Source organism: Nuphar pumila, chromosome 5, assembly GCF_984573655.1.
Source record: "Nuphar pumila chromosome 5, dmNupPumi1.hap1.1, whole genome shotgun sequence".
In the NCBI taxonomy this organism is placed as follows: Eukaryota; Viridiplantae; Streptophyta; class Magnoliopsida; order Nymphaeales; family Nymphaeaceae; genus Nuphar; species Nuphar pumila.
The window spans coordinates 129,326,559-129,354,265 of NC_143253.1; the positions used below are offsets into that span (position 1 = coordinate 129,326,559).

Here is a 27,707-nt window from a genome sequence, read left to right on the forward strand (position 1 = left end):
TGTGGACACAAAAGTGCCATCCACAGATGTGCAACAACTTTTGTTATCAGCATTGTCACAGATGACGATCAAGCAAAATGAACAAGGCGAATGGTATGTTGATTCAGGTGCCGCCACACATGTTACGGGTAATGCGGGTAAGTTATCTCACTTATTGCCTTACTTTGAAAAATGTAGTATAGTTACGGGAGATGGAACTTATCACTCCATTAGTCATACTGGCAATGCACATATCCCTATGTCAAAGTCCTCACTTCACTTGTCCAATGTCCTTCTTGCTCCTAATATTAAAAAGAACATTGTTTCTATAGCTAAACTTGTTGACGATATGAATTCTTCCGTCGAATTTACTCCCTCTTCTGTTTATGTTAAGGATCTACGAACGAAGGAGACGTTCGCTAAGGGGGAGCGACAAGGAAACATGTACGTCTTCAAGGAGATTCCTTCAGTGTCTTCGTCTTCAGTCTCAGTCCTCCAGTTGAAGTCGTCCAAGCATTCTTCAGTGTCTTCGCCTTCAGAGTCTTTGTTTTTTCCTTCATTGGAAGTTTTTAATTCATCTCATTGTAATAAGCCAGATATTTGGCATAGTCGTTTGGGACATTGTAGTCGAGGTTTCGTTGAAAATCTTGTATCTGATGGTCTCCTTCCAGAGTCTAGTTTATGTTCATTTTCTGATAATAATAATAAATGTTCTTCATGCGAACTCTGCAAAAGTCATGTTCTTCCTTTTCATATTATAAATAAAAGAGCTTCAAAGCCATTTGAGATTATTTGTTATGATGTTTGGGGACCCGCACCTATTCCCTCTCTTTCTGGCAGTCGTTACTATGTTATCTTTATTGATTCCTATTCCCGTTATACTTGGATATATTTCTTAAAACACAAGCATGAAGTTTTTCAAATATTTCGGGAATTCCATTCGATGGTCAAAACAAAGTTTGCTTGTGATATTGTGCATTTACATGTGATGGTAGAGGAGAGTATTCATCGAACGAGTTTATTGCCTTTCTTCGAGATAAAGGAATAAGTCGACAGGTTTCTTGCCCTCATACTCCTCAACAAAATGGGGTTGCAGAGAAGAAACACAGACATATTGTCGAGAGCGCGATGAGCATGTTACATGATAGCAATGTGCCCATTAGTCTCTGGACAAAAGTTTTTCACACATCTGTTCATATCATAAATCGTCTTCCTATGGCACTTTTGGATCGAAAATCTCCCAATTATACTTTATTCGGGCAACATCCCTCTTACGATGAGCTGCGTGTTTTTGGTTGTGTATGTTATGTACATGTTGATTCATCTCTGCGAAATAAGTTTCAGGACAAGGCTGTCAAGTGTAAATTTGTTGGGTATGCAGATGAATACAAAGGTTATCGATGCTATGACCCTACTACAAAACGTATTAGGACCTCCAGAAATGTTGTTTTTGACGAACGAAATTTTCAGGTTAATGGCTCTGCAGCGTTGCCATCTCGAGAATTAGAAGTATATGATCCATGAATGAGCGCAGATCTTTTTGCTAATACAGGAGAAACATGTCAGACAAATTGTCCTTCCTTCAGCTTGAGTAGGGAATTGAATGACTCACAGATGCATGTTGAATTATCTCCAGTTGAGTCTCCAGTTGAGCCACCCCCAGTAGAACGCTTCTCTGGACAGATATATACTAGACGGGACAAAAATACAGAGCCGAGGAATGTGGAAAGCATCGCCAATGATTCGGCTCAAAGGCCGTCACGCATTACGCATCCTATTCAACGATGGGTGAGTTATGAGACCTTCTCCCTTGATTTCCAGTTGTTTATGTCTCAGCTCCCAAAATAGGATGAACCCACTTGTTTTAATCAAGCTCTTCAATCCCGTCATTGGACTGAAGCTATGAATGAAGAAATGGAAGCTCTTCATGAATGCCAGACTTGGGAAATAGTCCCTCGGCCAGAAGGAAAGAATGTAGTTGGCTCAAAATGGGTTTATAAAACAAAGTATAAGCCTGAAGGAAGTATTGACAGATATAAGGCGCGACTTGTTGCTCGAGGATTCACACAACAATATGGTGAAGACTACGATGAAACTTTTAGTCCCGTAGTCAAAATGGGTACTATTCGTGTCATCATATCCCTAGCAGTCGATCAAGGTTGGAGCCTTAGCCAGATGGATGTTAAAAATGCATTTTTGCATGGAATTTTAAAGGAAGAAGTGTATATGAAGCAACCTCCTGGTTATGCCGAGAAGGATCCTACTGCCTGGGTGTGCAAACTAAGGAAATCTCTGTATGGGTTGAAACAGGCGTCCCGTTCCTGGTTTGAAAGTTTCTCTATGCAAATTCAGAGTTATGGTTTTAGAAGATGCTCTCTGGATCACTCACTCTTTATTTACCAAAAGGCAGACATTGTTATACTTCTTATATATGTTGATGACATTGTGATCACTAGGAGTTCAGATAATCATGTGCAAGACGTGAAGCAGTTTTTAATGAAAACTTTCAAGATGAAAGATTTAGGGGAGTTGAGGTACTTTCTTGGTGTGGAAGTTGACAAACAACAAAACACATTGACACTCATGCAATAAAAGTACACTCTTGATCTTCTGGAAAGAGCCGGGATGACGAATTGCAAACCAGTCAGTACTCCTAGTGTATTACATCAAAGGTTGAGCTCTGAAGATGGTCATCTTTGTGACAACCCTACAATGTATAGAAGTCTCGTGGGAATGTTACAGTACTTGACCTTTACCAGACCTGATATAGTTTATGCTGTCAATCAGGTATCCCAGTTTATGCATGCTCCAACGGAGGGTCATATGGAAGCTGTGAAGCGCATTCTACGCTATTTAAAAGGAACTATAGGAGACGGACTTGTTTATCGCAAGAACGATAATCTGCATAGAGGACATGAACTCATCACTTATACAGACGCAGATTGGGCAGGGGATCCAGATGAGAGACGATCTGTCTCTGGATATTGTGTATATATGGACACAATTTAGTGTCCTGGAACAGCAGAAAACAAAAGGCAGTGGCACGATCGAGTACAGAGGCTGAATACAGATCGATGGCTGCAGGCACGACAGAAGCCACATGAATTAGACACTTATTGAGTGATCTTGGGGAGACAATTATTCAATCTTTTCTTCTATGTGACAATCAAAGCGCAATAAACATTGCATGTAATCCTATCCAGCATAGCAGAACGAAGCACATTGAGATTGATCAACATTTCATACGACAGAAAGTCGAGATGAAGGAGATAGAACTACGTCATGTTCGAACAGAAGATCAAGTGGCAGACTTGTTTACCAAGGGGTTAACAGGACGTCAATTTTGGCTATTGAAGAGCAAGTTGTACATGATCCAAAATCACGTACAACTTGAGGGAGGGTGTTAAAATATAGCTTGCGTATGGATCTGGATCCAGATCCATACGCATGGTATGTTAATAAAACACATGTTGTATATTTCTCATTAATGGCATCCTTGTAATATCTCTGATATTACAAGGATAGTTATATATCTGCTTTATATATATAATGGTTAGGGCTTGGAGGTCGTGTGATTTGAGTGTCGCCCCAGCCATTGTGTTCTCTCTCTCTCTCTCTCTCTGTTTCCTGTAGATGTTGTACTAGATATCAAATATGATAATTATCCCTGTAAATTCAGCAAACAATAATATAGGTAAAATACTATGATATTTTGAAAATATCGCCAATTTGATAATATTGTGATATTATCACGATGTTATCAATTAGTTTTACTGTTTTTATTTATTTTGTACATTTTAAATATGTTTTTCTTCTTTCTTTTCCTTTTTTACTTATTTCTTTTATTATTTGTGTATTTTTTGTCTAAACATGATATTTTCTTAGTTACTTTTTCTGTTTTTTATATTTTTTAAGCCCTGAGAGTTTCCCGAGATTTATCACCAAACCTATAATATAGCAAGAAATAGCCTCGTCAAGATATAGCCGATACCGATATTTGTGGCTATGACGTTATTTTTCTTCTTTTTGATATTGATCCTTTATTTTGTAGGCACTTTTTTTTATTAATGATATAATTACCATGTCTTATGAAAAATATCAGTGTCATCCTGTGTCCATGTGACATAATGGCAAATCAGAGGATTTTCCCGCCATGCAAAGAATCCAGCTTTCACAACATTGACAACAATGCACAGTCCCTCTATGTTCAACATAATTAATATAAGAAACAGTTCGAATATAAAGGAAACTAATTGGAACCTGAAAATTTTATTGCTACAAAATCAAGACTGTCAAAGCATGGCAACTAATTCTAAACAAATTCGATATGGGAAAAAAATTGCTTGAGATATATTCTTTAAAATTCATAGAACATTTTCCGCACGATGTTCCTTTCAATAAGGTGCTAAAGAAGCTTCAATTTGCATACATTGTTGACCAAGGTCAACAGCTAAAACCGATAAAAAAAAGTAGCTACAGAGCATAAATATTCTTGAAAAATGTTGAGAGTATTTTAAATATTCTGATTAACACAATTTACACATTTACACCTAGAACAGAACCTGTGAAGCAAACAGTCTATATTCTTCCATCAATTAGTGATGCAGTTTAAGCATTATCTGTACCTCAGGTAGGACCCTGGCCAGATCATCAAACAGATCAGATGGTAATGAAGAATCTGTTACAGAATGTGTCTCTGACTTTTCTGACTGCTGACTTCTCCCAGAAACCATGCACCTTGAATCATCGTAGCATTTGATTACTCGTGGTGGAAACTGCCTAGAGTTCAATTCATTGTCTGAGTGCCATCCATTAACCTGTGAACTGGAATCCACTTCTTCATGGGTTGCCCCTTTGGTTTGGTCTTCATCTTCCGATGCACTGTGAGAATGCTCCCTGTGACTATAGTTTAAACTTTGCCTTTGTTCCTCTTCATTCAGGGAAAATGCTGAAGTCCTATTCATTAATGACGAAGAGCCATCTGGTGAACCAACGACTTTTCGACGGAGTCCATCTGAAACCCCTTTGAACTGGCGAACAATATCATCCATTGCATCATCCACATTAACTGTTCATTCCAAAGAACTGAGCATCAAGATTTGAGTGGTGCAATCAATCTAATATTACTGCACATAACTAAATAGGCAGGCATAACAATGATAATCTTGTAACATTCTTGAATTGCTGAACCAGGGACAGCTGGGATATCCAATGCTAGTCATAGTTGAGTTGCAAGAGCAGCTAGCCACGTCCTCAATTTCATCAAAAGTTCAGACAACAAATGTTCCAGAAGGAAGTTTGTTGATATTGGTTTGGTTGACATGGGCACATAAGGCATGTTATACTGTCGAATAACAAGCCTTCTGTTATCCATTTACAGATAATCTGTATGCTTGGGAGCTCCAGATGATTGAATAAACCAAGCTCATACCATGATGGCAATTTTAGAGAGGTATGAAAGCACAAGCCTATGGGTCACTGCTGCAACTGGATAACCAGCACTGAAAATCATATTTGTACCAGATGGTTTGGTGTTTTGATGATCCCTACCCTATTGATCGCTCCTTCTGTATTTATTATCATCTTCATTGCGTCTTCTCCAGCAGATATTGATGGTATTCGTGAATCTGCATATGGTATCATAGGAGAATAGTAGGTGCACTCTAATATCTGCTTTCAAGAGGCCTCATGTTGTATATCAAGTATTCAATTTGAGCACGAACCTAAAGTATCTCACATGCATGTAGTAGAACATATCACAAGATACTTGAATGGAACACTTGATGACAGGCTGAATCACACCAAAATACCTCCTAGATCTTTTAGAAAACATCATTCAGCTGCAGCATACTGTACATTTCTCATGAACAAGCACATCTACTGGAGCAGTAAAGCAGATATACTAACATTATCTAGGACCATGGTAGAATGTAGATCAATGGTAGCAACCGCAGCAAAAGTCTCATAATTAGGCATTTCCAAGTTTTGAAATCTTTTTTGCATTGCAATAAAGAAAATGTGATATAAATTTTGTTGAATTGCATAATACATGACTAAACAAAACAAAAGACTATAGATTCACCAAATATAAACTTGAATTGTCAATGGATAGAAGCATAATATGCAGGCATTCAAGGTCAGATAGCAAATATTTTCATAACAGGTTGACAAGAATTCAGAAAAGTTTTCTCAAACCAAAGGTTCCATCGTCAAAAACCATGATGAGCTTCCAGGCAACTTAGATGAAACCAAAGGGGAAATTTATAATTTCATTCATTATTATTTTCTTATGATAATTTACGGCCTCATCTAGTTATAACAATGGACAAATCAAGTACCTAAAATACCTTATATTGTATCTTGGCATGTGAAGGCCCATTCATAAAGTATATATAACACAAAACTTGGATTTGGTCTTCAGCAATGCAAAGTGCTAATGCAAGAAGGCAAAGAATGGAGAAAAAAACACAAGTGTATATGCATCCAAAAGCTAAATACTAGAGAGAAATAACAAACCTGCCAATGTTTTCATAACCGAAGTAGGTTTTCCAAATGAGTAGTTCTGTAAAATTAGAGGGAAAAATCAAATGGTTGCAAACATAAGCTTTGAAAAATGAACATCATCCAATTGAAAAAAACAAGAATAGATCACGTCAACTTCATTGGAAACATTGAATCCATCAAACAAAAAACTTGTCTAAGAACAAAACAAAATAATAAGAACCTTTGATGAAGCACTTAAAAAATCCCACACTTCATGCTGCTCTGCAACATTGGCAATTGATAAAAGATCCTGTGAACAAGCAATTGGTGAAAATACTGCCAAATGAATTTATTATGACATCATTTAGAACATACTGTAACAAAATACTAGTGCCAAAAACAATGTCACAAAGCGACTACAAGAAGGTACAATCACATAAGCACAATGTCTCTAATGGACAAGATACAATATGCCACAAAGGGCAAACATCAAACACACACAAAGGAGAATAGAGAACTTACAAATAACAATGAATCTATCAATAAAATGCTTGAAAAATCATTGAGAAGAGAAGGGGAGAAAACCCCTTTTTATACACCTCAAGAGGGGCCAAGGGGAGCTCCCAAAAGAGTCATTGGGAGCTCCCCAACGGTCATATTTGTGACCGTTGAGGAGAGTCCCAACGACTCTTAAGGGAATCCCCTTTTTACTCCTTTAAACAATAAAAATGAAAATGAAAATAAAAAACAGAATTATAAAAATACAAAAATGTCCCTAATGGACATGTCTATTTACAAATAAATAAAAAGACAAAATTGCCCCTAGTGGCATTACAAAAGATAGACATATATATATATATATGAGATCCATATATTTTAACACATACCTGCAGATACTTATCCAGCAAAATACAACGCTGATGAACAAAATAATCATCAATACTAGATGAAAGAAACCTCTTTGGCGGCAAGTGTAATGAATAATTTGGTATCTCCTTTAGATGTCGGTGTAATCTCTCAAAGTTTCTGTACCTGCAGGTTTGAAAAGTGTTAAAGCATCATGAATAACTCATAAAAGATTGACATAACATAACAGCTAGCACTCTTAACACAACATGAAGAAAAAAACTTTTGCCAAGAAATGTTGGTAAACTTAAGCAAAAGCCTAGCAGGCCAACATAGTGTTATTTCATGCAACTCAAACAGAAATCAATGACTACCTTCTTTTCACAAACCAAGTTTCATTTTCAGCATTTCTCACAGCAATTGAGTAGACCGCAAAAGATTTAGACCCAATTTTTTCAAAATAAGCTCCAGCAACCTGCCAAAGTCGGAAGAAAATGATAATAAGTAACAGAGAAAAGGTGAATGCAAAAGAAACTAAATTTTTTTCATGAAAATGCCAAAATCTGATTATTTGTTTTAAATAAAAGAAGAAAAATATAGTCATAAACACCTCCCTTTTAGATAGTTTTGGCCACTAAATTCCTAACCAGCACATTTGGCCAAAGATAGAAAGCATGACCACTTTACACTAAAATGATCATTCATTTGAGCTGACAATGACAGAAAGAAAAGAAGCTAGAGATAGAATGTTTATAACCCTTCAAATATATTTAGATCAACTTGTCAATATAAATATTTTGTTCAGAAAAAGAAAAACTAATGATCATGTCTCCTCCTCAACCTCCACTTCCTCATTCTCTCCAAAAGCATCTGTCCAGCTTCCTTGCTGCTATTTGTTCTCTTCACAAGCATCAGTCATCCATTCAGGAGTGATATATACATCACCAGTCTTTCCTGTAGAAAGGCACCTAGAATCAGGTTCCCCTTTCAAAAGATGACTGTTTGCAGTCATTAGGTACATAAAGCAAAAACCTTTATTTTCATCAGAAGATATTTTGAGGTACTCCCAGGAAGTAAACCGCAAAAAAGCCAATAGGGGCATAAAGATAGTCTAGCTATTCATTCTTTTTGTTTTTAGTCTTTGCTCAATGGTAAGCACTTTTTGAGGTTGATCAGATCTTCTCTGTTTTTCTTTTTTTGAGTTAAAAATATCATTAATATGAGGAAAAGGGAACAAAGTTTACATCAGCTGAGCAGAAGCTGTCCAAAATGGAATAATCAAGGTTAACATTATGAGAAATATCACTCTGCATTACCAGTCCTTGAATATCTCATCAATTCCAACTCTAATCCTGGCAAATTTTTATTTGCAAAATGAGGATATTAATGCAGCTCCTCCTATGGGCAACTAAAAGATTCAAGAAATTTTGTCAAGAAGTCTAAAATTCCTTTCCAACCATGTTAACCACCATGCTGCAAACAGCCACCATCCAAATTTGCAATCCCACTCATGGTGTATGGCCAGGCCCAATGAAGAAGCTTCTGAAAATCTTGAAAACTCTCACAGCAAATGCCAGGTAGATACATGTGCCTCACAGCACATTACACACTCAATGGCCATGCAAAACCCTCTCCTTTTCGGATCAAGGTGAGCTATGTAAAGAAATGAATTTGTTCACTAAGTCACCAACAATGGACACTCAAGAGTTCTACTAAAATACCAAAAAGAATACTCAAAGAACCACAAAAGGGTTCACTTACAAACACCCACTAAAGGGGTACAAGATCAAGAACAAGAGATAAAAAATACTAATTTTATTGAGCATAGCACATGCAAGAAGCATGCATTGAAATGGGCTTTGCCCCATATTTATACACAAAGAGGAGGGGATCCATAAAGAGTCGTTGGGGTCCCAATGGCTTTAAATAAAGCCGTTGGGATCCCATCGACTGTCTATTCTGACCAGTCAACTCATGTTGACTAGTTCAAATCCAAACAAAAAATAAAAGAACTAATCCTAGTTACTATTCTAAGTTCCTATTTAGTTATATTACATAATATGACTATATATATACATTCGTTTTTAACACTCCCTCTCAAACTTACAGTTGGATAACTGAAAGTTTATCTAAGAGAAAGTAAAATCTAGGAACAATGAGAGGTTTGGTAAAGAAATTTACCAATTGATATTCTAAAGTAACGTAGGGAAGATCAATGGTGTCATGTGGGAATTTTTCTCATACATAGTGACAGTCCATCTCAATGTGTTTGGTTCATTCGTGGAAGGTCCGGTTGCTGGCAATATACATGAAAATTTTATTGTCACTACACAATCATGATGCTCCTTTACTCTGAACGCCCATGTCAGCCAGCAATCTCCTTAGCCAGACCACCTCCATAGTGGTTGTAGCCATGGCTCGGTATTATACTTCAGTTGAAGAGAGGAAAACTTTTTGTTGCTCAACAGTTACTTAAAAACATACAAAAACCAGTAGGTGAGTGTCAGTTATTTGGATCACATCTACAATCAACATCAATATAAGCAATTAAATCCAAGAAGGAAGAAGCAAATAAGAAAAATCTTCAAAAAATAAAAGTTTTGATATATCTAATAATATGCAAAATTGCTATCATATAAACAGTGGTGGAAGCATGCTGCAACTAGCTCACTATGTGAATTGCATGAGCAATGTCAAGTCTCATGATTGAGAGATATAACAGATCCCCGACAAGTTGTCTGTATGGTGTTGGATTTTCAAGTGGTTCCCCATCATCAATATTCATTTTGACATTTACAACTTTGGGACCACAATATCTAAAGCAAATTTAGATTGAGTCGGTAAATAACCTCTAGAGGAATAAGCAACTTCTATACCAAGAAAATATTTTAAAAACCCTAAATCAGTCGTTTCAATTTGTGTTTTGATAAGTCTTTTAATATTTTCAACTCCATATTTGTCGCCTTCTGTGATGATCATATCGTCCACATAAAAAAGAAGAAGAAGAATACATGTATCAGAAATCTTAACAAATAAAGTTGTGTTAGTTAAACAAGATTGAAATCCAACATCAAGTATAACTTGACTAAACCTATCATACCAAGCCTTTGGAGCTTATTTAAGGCCACACAGAGCCTTATCTAAACGAAGTGCCTTTCCTTTAGGAATAACTATAGCAGGCAGTGCCTTCATATAGACTTCCCCAACCAATTTACCGTTGAAAAATGCATTCTTAACATCTATTTAATATATAAGTCATTTCTTTGCAGAGGCAAGGACTACTACAGTTCTAACTGTGGTCATCCTAGCAACAGGTGCAAAGGTTTCCGCATAATATATTTCCTACTCTTGGGAGTATCCCTTGACAACCTATGGGTTTCTTTCCTAGGGGAATATCTTGGACAGACCAAGTATTCGCATTTTTCAAAGCATCTAATTCTACCCTGATGGATTTTACTCATTCAAAATGTTTCTTTGCTTTAACATAGTTTAAGGGTTCTATATAGGAATGTATCAATGTAATGTAAGCTTGATACTTAGGTGAAAATGACTCACAAGACACAAATTTTTTAGGGGTTTTTGATACTCTCGATGACCTTCTAGTTTGTATTTCTACATGGTTTTGATTAGTATATTTTTCAAGGGCACATGGATGTTCAAAATTATTATGCCTGGAATATTGAATACAGTTTTGATTTTGAGATTGTTTTTCACTTATCTCATTGTCATGAGATTCTTCTTCATTTATCATATCATTTTTTATATCCTAATCTTCGTCAAGATCAACATCACAATCACCAAATTTTGGAATTAGATCCAACAGGAAAGAATACTCAGTTATGTCCTTAAGATTTTCAGATCCAATTTTTTTTTCTTTTTCTAGGAAAGACATTTCTTAAAATATATAATTTCTTATTTTTAAAATCAAAACATCTATAGCCTTTTTGGTTATTTGCATATCCCAAAAAGGTACAAGGAATAGCATGAGGAGAAACTTTATCATTTTTATCAGTGAATACAAAACATTTGCATCCAAAAATCCTTAGTCTAGAATAATTACAAGTTTAAAAAGTTTTTCAACTGGTGATATATTTTTCAAGATAATAAATGGCATTCTGTTAATAAGATAAACGGTGGTCAAAGTGGCTTCGGCCCAAAATTATTTAGGTACTTGATTTGAGATAAGCAAAGTCCTTGTAGTTTCTATGACGTGTCTATGTTTTCTTTCAGCAAAACCATTTAGTTATGGAATGTAGGGACAAGATTTTTGATGTGTAATTGTTAAGATTAATGTAATATTATATACTATATACATATATGTATATATATTGTTTAATATATATATTATGCATATATTATAAATATATATAATATATATGGGAGTCAAGTCAAAGCTAGTTTGACTAGCTCCCAACAATTAGAATTCTAGCCGTTGGAAGCTCTCTTTCATTTTTTAATGAGAGAGGACTTCTCCTCTCCATTCCACTTCTTCTCTTCTTCTTCTTCTCTATTTTTCTTTATAAATATGGGTGGGTGGTGCCTTTGTAAGGTGTAAGAGTGATGGGTAGTTCTAGATATTTTTTAGTGTTCTTGAGTGCATTTTGTACTGAGGTTTTTGTGTATTTATTTTTTATATATTTTATTGTTCATTATGAATGAAATCATTTATTCATAGAACTTGTATTAATTTGTATCTTGTTAGCATTCAAAAGTATTTTGATTTGACATTTGGATTACAATTTTGAATGTCTTGGGTTTCATGCCATCTTGTGACATGGTATCAGAGCAAGGTATCTTGGTCTTGGTATCTTATTCGTGTTTACGCTTTGAAAGAAAGATTTGAATTGATTAACGGCTTGGACTCGAGACTCACGTATTTCGATATGTATTTTCTTTGGATTCTCTACTTTAAATATTTATGGTATATATTTAAAAAAATGTGTTTAAAATATAGTAGATATTTATTAATATGTTAAAAATGAATATGCTTTCAAGTTAATTAAAATTAGAACTTGTGAAAAATTATTGACTTTTGATATATGTTTGTGCGTAAGCATATTTACATAAAATATGTTTTGATTATGAATATGTATAGCTTGTGAAAATGTAGTCATGAAAATTATATTTTACAAGAGTATGTGTTTTTTTTTAATCTTAAATACAAATACTATGCTTATATGTTTTCATGTTGTTTGCAAAATACTGTTTTTTTGTTGTGTGTATTTTGTTTGATCGTAATGATTATGTGAATTTTATGTTAAAAATGTGTTCCTTGAGAAATTTAGATTCTTGTATAATGTATATCTTGAGTCATCATAATGTTAATTCTTTGGTAATACCATGAATATCTTGTATGCTCTTATATCGACATGCTCATGTCTCATATTTTTATGTGGCTTCAATGATTGAATTTAAGATATTGCTCTCATTGTGCTAAATTAATTCTTTGAAAAACATCTTTGATTGATTATGCTTCAGAATGATCTTGGATATTTTTATATAAGACTTGTGTTTATTTCTCTTTGTCATTCGTATTACAAATGACTCTTGCATTGGATGCTTTGTTCACATATACTTGAATGCAATTTGTATGTCATAATATCAACTTGTTTTTCTCCTTATGGATTGTATTTTGCCCCTTCGAAGGTTTATATTTGATGCAATGTGAGTGATATTTAGTATGTAGTATTAAAATTCATAGCTTTTGTATAGCCTATAGGGCTATAAGTTATTAGATTATCTTATTGCTTTGAGTATTCATGATTAGTGATAATTGTGTATGCTTTTGGGTTTATAAATAATTCTTCGAGAATCTCTATTAATGTTACATGTCATTGTTATCTCATAGTAGACTTATAATTTAAATCTAAAGGCTTCTTTTTAGATCATATATATATTATTCTCGTCTTCTCTTTGAGAGTTATTGGATCCTTTGTATGTAATGTGCCTTAGAGCACTTATTCCTTGATTGGTGGATTTATGGATTCATTTTTTAAAGAATTGCTTATATTAAGCATGATTCTTGTTTGCTTATTAAAGATTGTAAAAATTGTCATGGGACACATTGTTGGATTTATTAAAAATTTATTTTTAACAATTTTATGAAACATTTGAAAATATGAAAAAACCTCAGATTTGTACTTAAGTAAATACAAGTATGTCTAGAATAGTCATCAACAAAAATAACATAATATGCATATCCACCTTTTGAAATAACTGGTGCAGGACCCCAAACATCCGAATATATTAATTCAAGTGGTTTGGAGGAAACAAAAGTTTTATCATGAAATGGTAATCTTTTCATTTTGCCAAGTATATAGTCTTTACAAGTAAAACTTTCATAATTACAAAATTTTCCTAAATTTGGAAAGTGTTGGATTTTAGACATACGAGGATAACCAAGTCTTTTGTGCCATAAGTCCAACTCTAGTTTCTGAACATTATAACAGAAAGTATTCTTAGGCAATTCCAAAAAATCCATGTAATAGAGTCCTTCTCTATGACCTTCCCCAATCAGTTTCTCTGACTGACGATCCTGTACCGAACAACCATGAAAAGAAAAGGAGATATTACACCCATAATCAAATATTTGAGAAACAGATAAGAGGTTTAAATTCAGTTTAGGAATATACCTAACTTCTGGGATAAAAAAATTTTTTGTTTTAAGAAGTTTTTCAAAATTTTCTATTCCTTCTATTTCAAAAGAGGTCTCATCAGTTGTGAAAACTTTTGACGTACTTGAGTAACTTTTAAGACATTCGGATAAGCTATTAACATTTGGGGTCATATAAAAAGAGGCACTAGAATCAAGAAGCTAAAAAAAGTTACCGAGATCGGAAAATGATGAAACAACTGCTTCAGTTGAGGATGATGCTCCCTTAAGAAGAAGTTGAAGAATTTCCATCAATTGAGCCATAGAAACCGGTGCATCTTGATCTTTTGATTATGATCCGACCGATACAACATTCTTTTAGTCTCTTCTCTTTAGCTTAGGATATTGAAGCCTATAGTGTCCCGGCTCATAACAATGATGACAAATGACTTTTCTTTTATCAAAATCACCTCTTTGTCTACAGAAGTGAGGAGGCCTATAAGTGTGCACATAGTTTCCTGGTCTAGACACAGCTAGAACAGAGTCATCTTGAGTTTTTGGAGTATTCTTCCTAAGTTTGTTTTCCTCCATAGTTAGTTTCTCTATAGTTTCAATGATAGAGAAAACTTTTCCACGATGTAGAAGAGTCAATTTGGTTGACTAAAATTCCAGTTTTAAACCGTTTATAAATTGATAAAAATGTTCCATATCGAGTTGCTTTTGGCGAAGCTCGATATCTTCGGAACAATGTCATTTTGGCTCAAGAAAAGCCAATTTCTCTCAAAGTTCGGATAACTCATTGTAATATTCTCTAATAGTTTTGTCCTTTTGAGTCATCGTCCGGACTTTGTCTTGTAAATTGCACACATGTGCAATATCTCCAAGGGAATACATATTTTTAAGATATTCTCAAGCTTTATCGGCATGCTCAAATTTAGCAAGACTAGAGCATTTTTTTATAACAACGCTATTGATTCGCCATGACATAATTTTGGTGTGCCCTATTCTCCATTCTTTTTATTTTTTCTCATAGGTTTCCAACGTCTTGTTCTTCTCTCCTTCTGTGAGAGGAACTTCTTTGTCATTCTCAACTTTTGTGAGAATCAGTTTTGGTTCTGAATCGGAACCATCAACTATACCCCACAACCCTTTTTCCCAAATATGGTGCTTCATGATTGAAGCCTATATTACATAGTTAGTGTCATTTAATTTCATGGGTATGATGGTGATCTTATCATTGTCATCCATCTTTTACAAGGGTGAGAAAAGAAAGAATAGATGAGAGAAGAAAAAAGAGAGAAAGAGAAAGGTAAGAGAGGAGAAGAATGAGCACAATCACAAAATTTCATAGCCAAGCTTCCTCTAAAGTCCTTTCCTTCTCCAAAATGATCCATTGAGTCACGAACAAGAAGATAAATCACTCTTTGCAAAGAAAGCATGAAAAACGAGGCAAGAATCTTCAAGATCGAAAGTTCTTCAAGGCTTTGATACCATGTAATGAAATGGTGGTCTTCCACAAAAGCACGAGAAATCTTCAAAAGAGTGTCTATTGGAGACACTTCAAGCATAACCCATAAAAGGGTAAAAATGGAAGAACACACTAAAATAAATAAATCTTTATTTCTTAGCAAGAAGTGCTTAAGAAGCATTGATACATAGTGGAGGGGGATCACCCCTATTTATACAAATGGAAGAGATGAATTGAGAGTCATTGGACCTAATTCAACGGCTCTAAATATAGCCGTTGGACAATGGAAGAGATGAAGGAGAGCGCTTTTGGAGCTCTCCTTGAGAGTCGTTGGACCTAGTCCAATGGCTCTAAATAGAGTCGTTGGACTAGGTCCAACGACTATATTTCTAGTCAAGTCCTAGTTGGGACTTGACTAGAATATAACGTCTACTTCAAAATGAACTAGACAAGAAATAAAACAAAAGAAATAAAAAGAAAAGAAAAAGAGAAAATAAAAATATATATAATTATAATAATAATATTATATTATATTATTATTATATATATTAGATATGTTCCATTTTACATTTTAACACTACTGGCCTATCCAGTGTAATCAGCCAATATACCCTTAGGCTGGACCAAACACCCAAATCTGGTTTTACGAGTACACAAGACTATAGACCTAGAAATATAGCATATTTTAACTGAAGAAATGTCTATGAACTTCTCCATATTAAAGAGCAATGCTTCAAGAATATACTCAAAGGTCATTGCTTGGTGTAATCGGATGGCGCTTGGGCTGTCAGTGCGGAAAATGTGGTTTAAGTATAAGGGCAGCCACTTCTTGCGTAAAAAGCAGGTCATTGGTTTGTCAGTGCCAGAACGCAGATCGAGTCCTGAAGACTGCCACTTCTTGCATAAAAAAAATGTATAAGGTTAGGACTGACCCAATCTCCCCAGCAACCCAAAGGATGGGACTGCACTCAGTATATAAATATACACATGAAGATGTACTGAAACCCGAAACCTGGTTATGTGAGAAGGAAGGTAAACAGAGTTTTGGACCTGCATTGAGCATGATTTAATAAAAAAAAATATGTTGAAGAACTTCTCTATACTAAGCAATAAAACCTTATGACTATAATAAGATACTCTGTATTAGTTTTAATGTCATACAATTTATATAGTAGGAAATTAGTTGTAAGCATTGATTTCTCATGTAATCATATTGCATTCCATGAAAGTGTATCCATTGTAAAATTCAATTAGAGATTGCAGTAAAGATAACTTTATTTCTCTGAAGTTTTTAGAGAATTGTGTGTGTGTAGAGAGAGAGAGAGGTATTTTTATGCATTCCATTTATCTAAAAATTTGTTTTAAGAACTTGTCTACAACTTTAATGATGTAACAAACATGGTTTGAGATCTTATCTAGTCAGCATCCAAGGATTAACAGTAGCAGCAGGAGCTAGACTGAAGTTTTAATGAGCATAGGGGCTCCCAAGAAATATTATTAAGCTCAGGGTTATCTATCTTGCTTTCTGAGGTAGACCATGTTAAGAGATTTGTGACAATTTGGAAAAGTGCAACTGGAGTGTTGTGCGATCGTAGAATGCCATTGCGGTTGAAGGAAAAGTTTTATAGGCGACTATTAGGCCCGCTTTACTATATGGTACGGAATGTTGGGCTGCCAAGAGACATCATATTCAAAAAATGAGTGTAGCTGAGATGCGTATGCTTAGATGGATGTGTGGAAATACAATAAAAGATAAGATTCGGAACGAGGAGATACGTAAGAAGGTAGGCGTTGCACCCATTGAAAATAAGATGAGAGAGAATCGTTTACGATGGTTTGGACATATTCGGCGAAGGCCTAATGATGCTCCAGTTAGAAGGTTGGAGAAATGGGAAAATATATTAGTTAAAAGAGGTCGGGGTAGGCCTAGGAAGACTTGGATGGAGATGATAGGAAAGGATATGAATGCTTTGAACCTCACCGAGGACATGGCATTGGATAGAAATGATTGGAGGAGAAGGATTCATGTGGAAGACCCAGAATGATTTTCTTTTTTGGTTCATATCGCCGACCCCAATTGTTTTGGGATGAAGGCGTAGTAGTTGTTGTTGTTGTTGTTGTGACAATTTGGATGCTGACTGAGAGCTTCCTGGATTAGGGAAAAAACTAAAACAGCAAGTGTATATGTTAATTAAGTCAATAAAATTTGCAGGATATTCTAAAGTATAGAAAATAAATAATTTAAAACTTTCAAATTAAAAAGGACATATTCCAGAAACATATTGCAAAAAGAACCGGGGAATAGACATCATTGTTCACCACATAAAAGTAGCCATAATTGTCTGGCAAAAGCATTGCAAATAGGAAGTGGTTTATTAAACTGTTAAGATAAACAATAAAACACATTGAAAAATAAAACCTCACCCGACATTTGATCTTGGGAATATGTGATGATCGTTTACCATGCAACACCAATTCAGAGACATTACTTGAGTTTGGCTCTTCTTGGAGCTTGTTCAAATCTGTATGATTGAACTCTTTATGATCACCAAGTTCAGAGGCATATGTTTCATAGATGCCCATATCATTCTTAGTAATAGATGAACTGCTTCTTGCTCTCTTAAGTTGAGATTTACTGTTTTTAAAATCCTGGGAAACTTTTTTCCCCTGTTCAGTAGATGGATTGGTCACTCTGTAAGAGAGATCACTATTAAATTCCTGATGGGAAGTCATGGTAATATCTGCAGGTCCTCTGCCACTTTGAGCATCAGAATGTGATCCATGTATTTCACATGATGGATGCTTATCAACTCGTGTCGACTTTTCAGACATGTTGTCTACTGTTTCCTTCCCTAGACTCTCTTCGTGCCCATGGTCACTAGAGTCAATGGTACTAGCAGCCTTACCTAGTGTATCGGGTCCTGATCTATCATGGGTCTGAAATTTATTTTTGTAATTCCTTCCCTTTGTCCAGAGGTTTTCAAGATTTTCAGGAGCAAGAACTTGAGTTCTTCTCTCTCTCGCAGCTTCCAATACTCTAGCCCAATCAGCAGCTCGTGGTGCCAGAGAGTTCACAGATTCTGCTTGAGAGGTCAGAAAGTTCACATGACTAACCGTAATAGAGGATGCTGCTTCCTGGGAACCACTTCTACCTAATACAGAGCCACTCTGTTGCTTAGCATAAACAACTACTTCTCCAGAATCTTGTTCATATTTTGAATGAACCAACCTCGCAGCTGCATGATCATTCTGATGGCAGGCAACACTGGGTGATCTCCCAGAATCTACATCTCTTCCTTCTTTTATTGTGAGAAAAATAAGCTCGATTACCTCATTGATGTACCTGATAAAAAGAGAACTCAATAACTAAATAGAAAACTGTGTTACACTACAAAACTAAACAGCTAGAAAAAGCAGAGTAAAATAAATAAAACAAAATGAGAGAGAGAGAGAGAACTAAGAAGCTGTCAGCAAGTGTATTCATAACATTTACACAACTTGCATTTGCATTCATAGAACTGAACCACCTAAAGTCCACACATGCAAAAGCCAAAAATATAATTAGCTCAGTGACATTCTAATTACTTAACATAAGATAGGAAAAGATAATAACAATAAAAATATAACAAAACAGCTTATGCAATAGAGTACATGCATACAACCCAATGAACTCTGAGATGGATCAAGAAGTACTATTAAAGACAGAAAAATTACAGACATGGGAGAAAGAAAGCAGCACAATTAAATAAGCACAAAAAAGGAATAATGTACGGAAATCATCTCAACAGAACCCCCAAGACTGATGCTTGTGATTGTCTTATTACTAAGTCACATTTCAATCAACATCCATTATTTCCCATCAGTTGACCCCTCAAAGAACTTGTAACACAACCAGATGTATATAGAAAAGTCCCTTTTAGCAACGATAATGACAGCTGATCTCCCATTTCCCATTGGTTGACTCCTCAAAGAACTTGTAACACAACAATTGTATATAAAGTTTTCTCTTATAGCTACAGTAATATCAAGTATGTAATATGTCGCAAATTTTGCCTAATTATAAAATTTAATAAATATAATTTTATTAAATAAATATATTTTTATTATTTAAATTGATATCATATATATAATATATATAGTGGCTGACGTTAATTGGATCTTGATATAGATCTTGGACCCATTGCCAAGATCCGTGATCCAATTGCAATATGGATCTTGGATCCATTGCCAAGATCCATAATCCATTTATGCTATGGTAAATTAATTTTATTTTTTAAAATTAGATTATATTAGTGACAAGATAAACAACAAAATAATATATATATGAGTCCTAGTATAGAAAGAATTCTATTTCCATGAGGAAATAGAAGGCTTTCTATTTCTAAAACACATGGGACGTCCCCCTTAGTGGAGTCCCATGTGCTCTATAAAAAAAACAATAGCAGCACTCTCTTTATGCTGATTTTGAGAGAGAGAGAGAGAAGGTTGGACAGAAAAAAAAAAGAGAAAAGAGGCTGAACCGTTGGTCAGAAAAAGAGAGAGAGAGAGAGAGCAGCAGCAGGTTGGAGAAAAAAAGGGGGTTGCAGCTTCAACGTGTTCTACTTCTTCCTCCTTTTCTTCCAGTAAAGGTACCGGATCCTCTTGCTTGTTTCAATAGGTGAAGGAGGATTGCATGGGTCAAATCAGGCATAGGGATTCAAGTAATCTGATGGCTGTCGATCATGATTCAATCCATTGGAACCTGTGTTTTTGGTGGTTATGTGTTCAGCTTGAATAAATTATGTGTTGTGTGCTGTGTGCACACGAAAACCAGATTAATGGTGTGTACTGTGTGCACCATAGTTACTGAAAGCTTCTTAGATAGGTGGGAAGCTCGCTTCCCAGAAACTCTCTTCGGAAGCGCGATACTCCTTGCTTTCGAAACCTGATGAAAACCTCGATTATCCCATGCTTTCAACACGCTTCATCTATTCTTCTTATATGTTCTCTAACTGAAGTTTGCATGTTTTTTATTTGTTTTCACTCACTCTTCTCACCCACTTCCACGTGATTTTTCTAAATTGGCAGTCATCATTTTTAGATTTTGTCAAAAATTTAATTCTTACATTAAAAAATCATGAAATTTAATATTAGTCACTTTTATTTTAGTTTTTATTTGAGTTTCATTTTGATTCCCATCCAATTCTTATATTTCTTTTCTTTTATTCCTCGCTTCCCGCTTCCTATATATTTTAAAAAGCATCGCTTCTCGCTTCTCGCTTCCACTTCCCTTATCATTTTCCGCTTCCGCTTCCGCTTCCTAGTCTGGCAACCTTGGTGTGCACACACGTAACCCTGTTTTTTCTTTTTGTGTTGAAAATAATAGCTGAATCAGTTTATGTGTTTTAAGTCTTATTTATACTGCCTATTAGAAGTAGTTCTATGTGGTTTTTATTAGCGTAAGAAGAGTTTTGTTTAGCTGATTCAAACTGGGTTGTTGGTGATGTTATATCCAGGTTTAGCACATGTCCAAACTGTATAGCAGGACCTGTTTTCCTTGTGCATATCGACTTTTAGGGATTCAGGCCTAGATTGTTATTGTTATAATCGGACTTTTCTTTCAGGTTATTAAAACTGTGCTCACTAATCAGATTGGTTGTGTGTTTAGAAAAATCACAAATTTTAGAGTGTTGTTTGATTCAAGTTTCGATGATTCTTGGTTCACGACATGTTCTAAAATTATGTTTATATTGTGTATTTAAAGTAGGTTTTGGATTTATGAATATAGGAAAATTTTTAATACACGTTAAACCTGAGGTCTTGTTTGAAGTAAGCAAACCTGGGTTTTTACTTTTTACATAGTAAATCCGAGTTGGAATTAACAAAAAAATCTGATTGTAGATTTAACTAAATCTAAATCTAATTGATTGAATTAAATCTGGAGTTTTGAAGAAATAGAAACTGAGTTTTTGCTTAATATCAAAATCTGTGTTTTTCGTTGGATATGAATAACTAAACATCCTGTTTTAGACCTACGTTTTGGTTGAATCTAAGTTTTATTAAATTGAGGTCTGATCCAAAACAAAAAAAAAATGGAGGTGTAGATCAGTCTGCTGATGGATGTTTGGACTGAATCCTGGATCTAACCCAAAACCAGATCATGCAGGGTTTGTGCTGAAAACAGAAATCAGTGGAATCTGTTTTGGTTTTTGCTGGTTCGAATCAGATTTCTGGACTGACCCAAAAAAATCTGTTTTGTCTGAATTTCCTGCTAGTATTAAATATATATATATATATGTGTGTGTGTGTGTGTGTGTGTGTGTGTGTGTGTGTGTGTGTGTGTGTGTGTGTGCTGAATATAAAATTTCATTTCATGTTTAGGATAGAACTTATACCTACAAAAAAAAGAAATACCTGATTATGATGCATGCACATGCTGAATTCTTGTGTCATGACATGTCAAGAAACCTATTCTTCTTGGGGCTGTTTTCAGGGTTGAACAGGGACAGATTTATGCTATTAGAACTCGCATACGCGAGGAGGGAAGAATGATGAAGGAGGTCGGACAGCTAACCAGACTTTGATATATATATAAAGTGTGTGTGTGTGTGTATACATGTATATACATATGTTCAGTATTAAGTAACAGGCTTAAGAGACACTCTTAAAATTGTTAAGTTTGATATGTAAATGAGTTAAAAATCTGATTTGAAGAATTATTTGGAAAACTGGAATTTTTCTTATGTTGTTCCAAAAATATGATTTCTATTGGATCGGTGAAATTGGCCAATCACAAAAAAAGTTTGGTTTCTAGGCTAATATGATAAATCTGATTGTACTTGATAAGGTTTGCATTCGTTCACTAGCCATAAATATGATTTGGTATCATGTCTTGTGCACTGTGAATACTAAATGTATTTGTCTATGGATGATTATTGTCACTAAAAAATTTGCAATGCTATTTAATTCATTTTAAATTGTGCAATGGTTATTTGTGAACCACTGATGGGCCTTTAGAGGCCAGTAGCATGTGTTGCTCATGCAATAGTAAATTGTAAATGCATTGTAAAACTATTTTGGTATTACTTTTGAATTAATTACACTGTTGAAATTGACAGAGCAAGGGCCCGAATCTGTTATGTCATGATGATTTGCATAACAGTTTTTGTGTAAAGAACTTTTAATTAATTAAGAATGGTAAAAGAGACCAAATAGTTTATTAATTTCTTCATTGATGGCTCTCTGAAAGGGTGGGAACCTAGGATGACGATCATGAGGGATCGTGAGGATACTAAAAACCGTGTGCATTATTTTTTCCCAAGAACCCGATGTGTGGTTCGTGTTCCCGGCCACGGTTGTAGAGAACTTCTGTCACTTTGCCTCGGGGTAGTGTTGTTAGACTCAACTGCAGTTATTGGTATATTGAGTAAGTAGCGCCAATGAATGTTGATTTCTTTGTCGTCCTGGCATTAGGTGATGATTTTTAATGTTCTGATTGATGATGATGATTTCTGACATAAGTCAAAGAATATGTGTAGAACCCAGTAAATAAAATATAAATTGTATGTTAAGATATCACCGAAAACTGCCTTGAACCTTGAGAATTTGGCTTGTTTTGAGTATCCACGGATTTTAAGTAAGCGAAAACTAAATTATGTGCATTAAGTAGGGACATACATGCAAAAGCAATACTGATAATTGAACTTAAAAAGTTATTTATGCATCCCTGAATGTTTAGTTTAACATGAAATTGTTGGTTGTTTGATTTGAATTGCTTACACTGAAAGTTTGTTCTAAATGTGTGATGTTTGTAAAGCTCTCTTAAATTTATGTTTGATTTGATTTATACGAATTTCCTTACTATTGGATTTCGAGAGGGTCCCGTATGAGAACTTCAGTTCTTACCCTATTTTTAAAAATCTTTTCTGGAACTGAGACACAGTGATGGAGGGACCGGCTTGCTAGAAGAAGCGAAGGTTATGATGTGGTGGCCCAGGTTCTGACTGTGTTGGAGAGTTTTTTGTTTGGAGGGAACATGTGAACGCTAAATTCGGACTATTTAATTCAATTCAATTCAATTTAAATTCATGGTTTGCTTTATTTTATATGTTTGAAATTATTGTTGGGTTGTGTAAATTAAATTTGTAATGTGCCCCGGACCTTGAGATATTTTTCGTAATGTTTCTAAATTATTAATTTAAATATAAAAAAATTGCAAAAAAAAATTGAGGGTCATTTTGGGGTCGTTACAAGGTAACTGCTAAGGTCCCCTTAGGCAATGAATTTAAAAATAAATTAAATATATACATCTAAAACAAAGAAACTGTTTTAGGAAAAAAGGGACTTAAAATAAATAAAAAGACAGAAAAGGCTCATTTAAACAAAAAGAACAAATGAGTAGCCATAGGGAATCAAATTTTTATGGTAAAGTACACAATAGAAAAAAGGCACATTAAGGACTAGTTAAAGGAAAATGAATAGGTGAAAGAACTATAAATAGTGTAGTTTAGGGTATGTTTGGTTGCATTCGAATGTGATTTGGAATCCCATGCAAATGAAAGAATGAATCTCACTTGCATAGCTAACCAAACATGTGATTTGAAATCTCATGTAAATGAGAGAATGAATCTCATTTGCACAGAGAACCAAACATGTGATTTGGAATCTCATGCAAATAAGAAATTGAGGGTATGTTTGGTTGTGTTTTTGAAAAGTGAAAATACTGTTCAAAAGAGAATCACTTTCAAAATCTCATGAGATTTGATCTCATGAGACCTCATTAGAAAGTGAATTTCACACAAATGAGATTCACTTTTTAAATCTCACTTTTAGGGTTTTATACCAACTCACTTTGTATGGGTTTGTTTTGGTGATTTTATGCAAAAAAAAATTATGTTTAGTTGTTTTTTGGGTACTGTTCAAATGAGATTCACTTTCTAAAGTTTATTAGGAAGTGAATCTTATGTGATTGAACCAAACGTACCCTGAATGTGATTTGAAATCACATTTGAAGTGACTTTCATGTGATTCAAAATCACATGGTGGAATATGTGATTTGAAATCATATTTCAATTCACATTTGATTTCATCTCATGTGATTTGGAATCACATGAGATGCAACCAAACATACCCTTACTTTATCAGTTATTGTTCAGAAAAATGTAGCTTAATTTTAATCCACTGTGCGCTTAGGAAGTCGCCTTGAGAAACAAGAATGATGGGCATACCCATCTGTTTTTATACAGTAGATAGATGACATGCAGCGTACCATCTTTGTGGTCATATAGAGAATAAAATCACAAGTAGATCATCTTTATGAGAATAAGTGTTACCAAATTTTAAACGGATAAAAAAATTCCTTGCGAAAAAGCGGAGATCAAGTATCATGCTTTCAATGAAGATGCATAACAAAAGAAATTTAATTTGTTTGAATTCCAAGATTGCAACGTTTGACCTCTAATTCAAAATCAGCAAGGATGGGCATGCAAGGAATATCTTTCACGGATTCATGGTAAGAAGGGAGTTTTAGCTAAAAAGTTTTGCTCCTAAAAAAGAAAACCTTGATTAATTCCTTTTCTTTCTTGTAAGCGACCATAGTTTTGGATATTTTATTAACAGTTCAGGATGTGTTTTTGTTCTCCACCGTAGTCCTACTCAAACAGTTGTGAAATATTAACAAAGAAATTAATGGACAGCTAAGTATGAAGTACGAAGCATAAACTATAACTGCCAAGCTAATAGCAACAAGTAATCATTCTTCTTGTAGAAATCAACAGTATGGTTAAGAACCAAAGGCCCAAATATGCAAAGGATACATGTCCATCAGGCAACTATGCAGAGTCTTACCGAGGGGTAGCAAGGTTCATGAGAGGCTGCATGACCAAGGAGGTTAAAAGTTCTCTACTCAAGCACCGAACCAGTGGGCATTGCACTTCCTGCGGTCTCAATACTAGAGCCAATACTCCCCCCATCAGTTGTTGGAGAACCTGATCAAAGCCTCCATTAGTCCAAGCAATCATGAAATCACCGTGCACCCAAAAGTTCAGCAAACATGACATCAGCAATTCACTGAAAAACTCCCACTCAGACCTTGTACTCACACTCGGCTGATATCAATGCTGGATGAAGCTCCTTGGAGGCAAAAAGATGGTGCCTCAACCATTCATCTCTTTCATCCAACGAGAGTGTTGCCATGAGATCCACACCAATCACCGATTGGTTTCTTCTATAAAGATCTAGATGGTTCCCTATTAATTTCACGATATCCCTAAAACATCAAAAACACGTTTATGCCAAAGCTAGAACAATTCAACCATAACAAAGGCAGTAAAGGGCAAATAACTGTGATCCCCTGCTTCAACAGATGATGTGGACCTATTGCGCCATGCAAACTGGGGAAGACCGGAGGGGGAAGTAAACTCCCGCATCAACCTGCAGACAGCGCACGCCCGCTTCCTGGGACGCAAACAGTCAAACACCCACCCCGCCGACCGCCCACGCATCGTGCAATGAGGGACACCCTATAAGCAGTGACGAGTGTGTCCGTGCATCCAAACGGCCCAAGAAGAAACATTATTTTTTTTTCTTCGACAGAGAAAGCTGGGGTTAGGCAGACCCCTACCAGTTATACAACTATACCTTTTGGGGTTCGAACTTGTAACGTCCCAACACAAGGTGACGTATGCAATAACTGCTCCTACCAGACAAGCGGAGGCCCCATTGGTCAAGAAGAAACATTATTCATCAACATACTACTCAAAGATCAATGGTCTGACAAAATTTCACATCAACAGAGCAGTGAAAACCTTTATTCTACACCAATGCACAACATGCGCAGCGTTGCGTCGATGAGTTACTACAGCGAATTCTTTGAACAGAATATCACCCCATCAAGCAAATGACGCAGACACCAGGAAATTTATGCCTTCCACCAAAATACAACCCAAAAAACGATTGCCTACCGAAGCTTTGCACCATAAAATAACTCATTCTATGTCAATGCCAGCAGTCAAACCATTTACCATCATACCAACGAAGTACATTAGATCCCATTGTTAACAAAACCGATCGAGGCAAGCAAATAGGAAAACACCCACTAAGAAACCACCCACAATCGACGGTCTAGCGACGTTTCCCACCGCAATGGTAGTGTGAAACTTCGCTAGGGATCACTGCCCAACACGCAAAAGCATCATAACGCTAAAAGAATCAAACAAGAACAAGAAAACGCACCCCGTTAACAAATCGACGAGATTAATTTTCTTCACCCTCTGCGCGATCTCCCCGAACACGTCTTTCACGACGGCCCTGATCAATTCGGGCGCCTCCTTATCGGGCGTGATCGACGAATACCACAGGTCGACCACGAAATCCTTCAAGACCTTGCCGATGAACTCGTCGAGCGCGGCCTCGACGACCGGCGAATCGACCTTCCGCGAGCAATCGAACGCCGCTAACGGCGACGTAGACAGAATCGGATCGTCGACGGCGAGCTGCTGCTTCTGCAGGTGGGCGAGGTAGCCCCTCGGCTGCGCCGGACGGACCTTCCGACTGAATTCGACCTCCGTCAGCAGCGTCCGCGCGGCCGCGAGGGCCAAGACCGCGATCGGGACGTTCATCCACATCGATTGGCTCGTCACTGCGCAAGAAATCACCAAATCAGAGGCATTAAAAGATGAAAAAAAAAACTCATTCAGATATATATAGAGAGAGAGGGGCTCACAGGAGAGGAAGTAGGAGAGGAAGAGGACGCAGACGGCCCACCAGACAGCGCGAAGCTTCGCCTCTTCGATCAGATCATGTAGGGGCTCCATGGCCTTCGTTGTTGGGGAATCGGGATTCCGAGGAAAACGAATTATCGGGATTCCTTTTCACGAGAAACAAACGGGGTTCATTCTCCTCGTTTAGCGTGCAGGCGTGGAAGAAGACGACGACGATGATGAATTGATGAAGAAGATGGACAATGTGTTTACTTGTTTTTTTTTATTTAATTTAATCATGAGAGCCTCTCTCTCTCTCTCTCTCTCTCTCTCTCTCTCTCTCTCTCTCTCTCTCTCTCTCTCTCTGCATTTAAAATATTCAGATTGGCCTGCAATTTGGGGAATACCGAATCCGAATTTCATTCTTATGATTGGGATGCGACTTTTGGATCTGGATATGATCTGATTCTTATGATTCGGATCTGCATATATAACGAGTTACTCCATCCCGGCTCTAAACCTATTTATTTATTCAATGTTGTTATGGATCCGACTGATCCTGACATTATGCGCTCCAAATCCAACTCAGATTCAGATATAGATTAACTGAATCAGATGGTATGGCTCTGATTAAGTTCAAAATTAGGTCAAAGTTCCGACC

The 27,707-nt window shown here is 35.9% G+C and overlaps 1 protein-coding gene across 1 annotated transcript in view; it reads right to left on the reverse strand.

The window, feature by feature from the left end:
• The window catches only part of LOC149838686 (uncharacterized), a 61,916-nt gene extending 34,544 nt beyond the window's left edge, over window positions 1-27,372 (reverse strand). Inside the window, exons 1-10 of the mRNA XM_090006739.1 lie at window positions 27,070-27,372; window positions 26,580-26,985; window positions 25,437-25,614; window positions 25,194-25,333; window positions 17,793-18,711; window positions 7,683-7,783; window positions 7,350-7,494; window positions 6,704-6,772; window positions 6,496-6,541; window positions 4,605-5,047 (exon numbers count right to left, since the gene is read on the reverse strand). Of these exons, the coding sequence (XP_089862865.1) occupies window positions 4,605-5,047; window positions 6,496-6,541; window positions 6,704-6,772; window positions 7,350-7,494; window positions 7,683-7,783; window positions 17,793-18,711; window positions 25,194-25,333; window positions 25,437-25,614; window positions 26,580-26,985; window positions 27,070-27,160 (2,538 nt within the window). The 5' untranslated portion in view covers window positions 27,161-27,372. The remainder of the gene's footprint in view (window positions 1-4,604; window positions 5,048-6,495; window positions 6,542-6,703; window positions 6,773-7,349; window positions 7,495-7,682; window positions 7,784-17,792; window positions 18,712-25,193; window positions 25,334-25,436; window positions 25,615-26,579; window positions 26,986-27,069) is intronic.
• Between the last annotated feature and the right edge of the window lie 335 nt (window positions 27,373-27,707).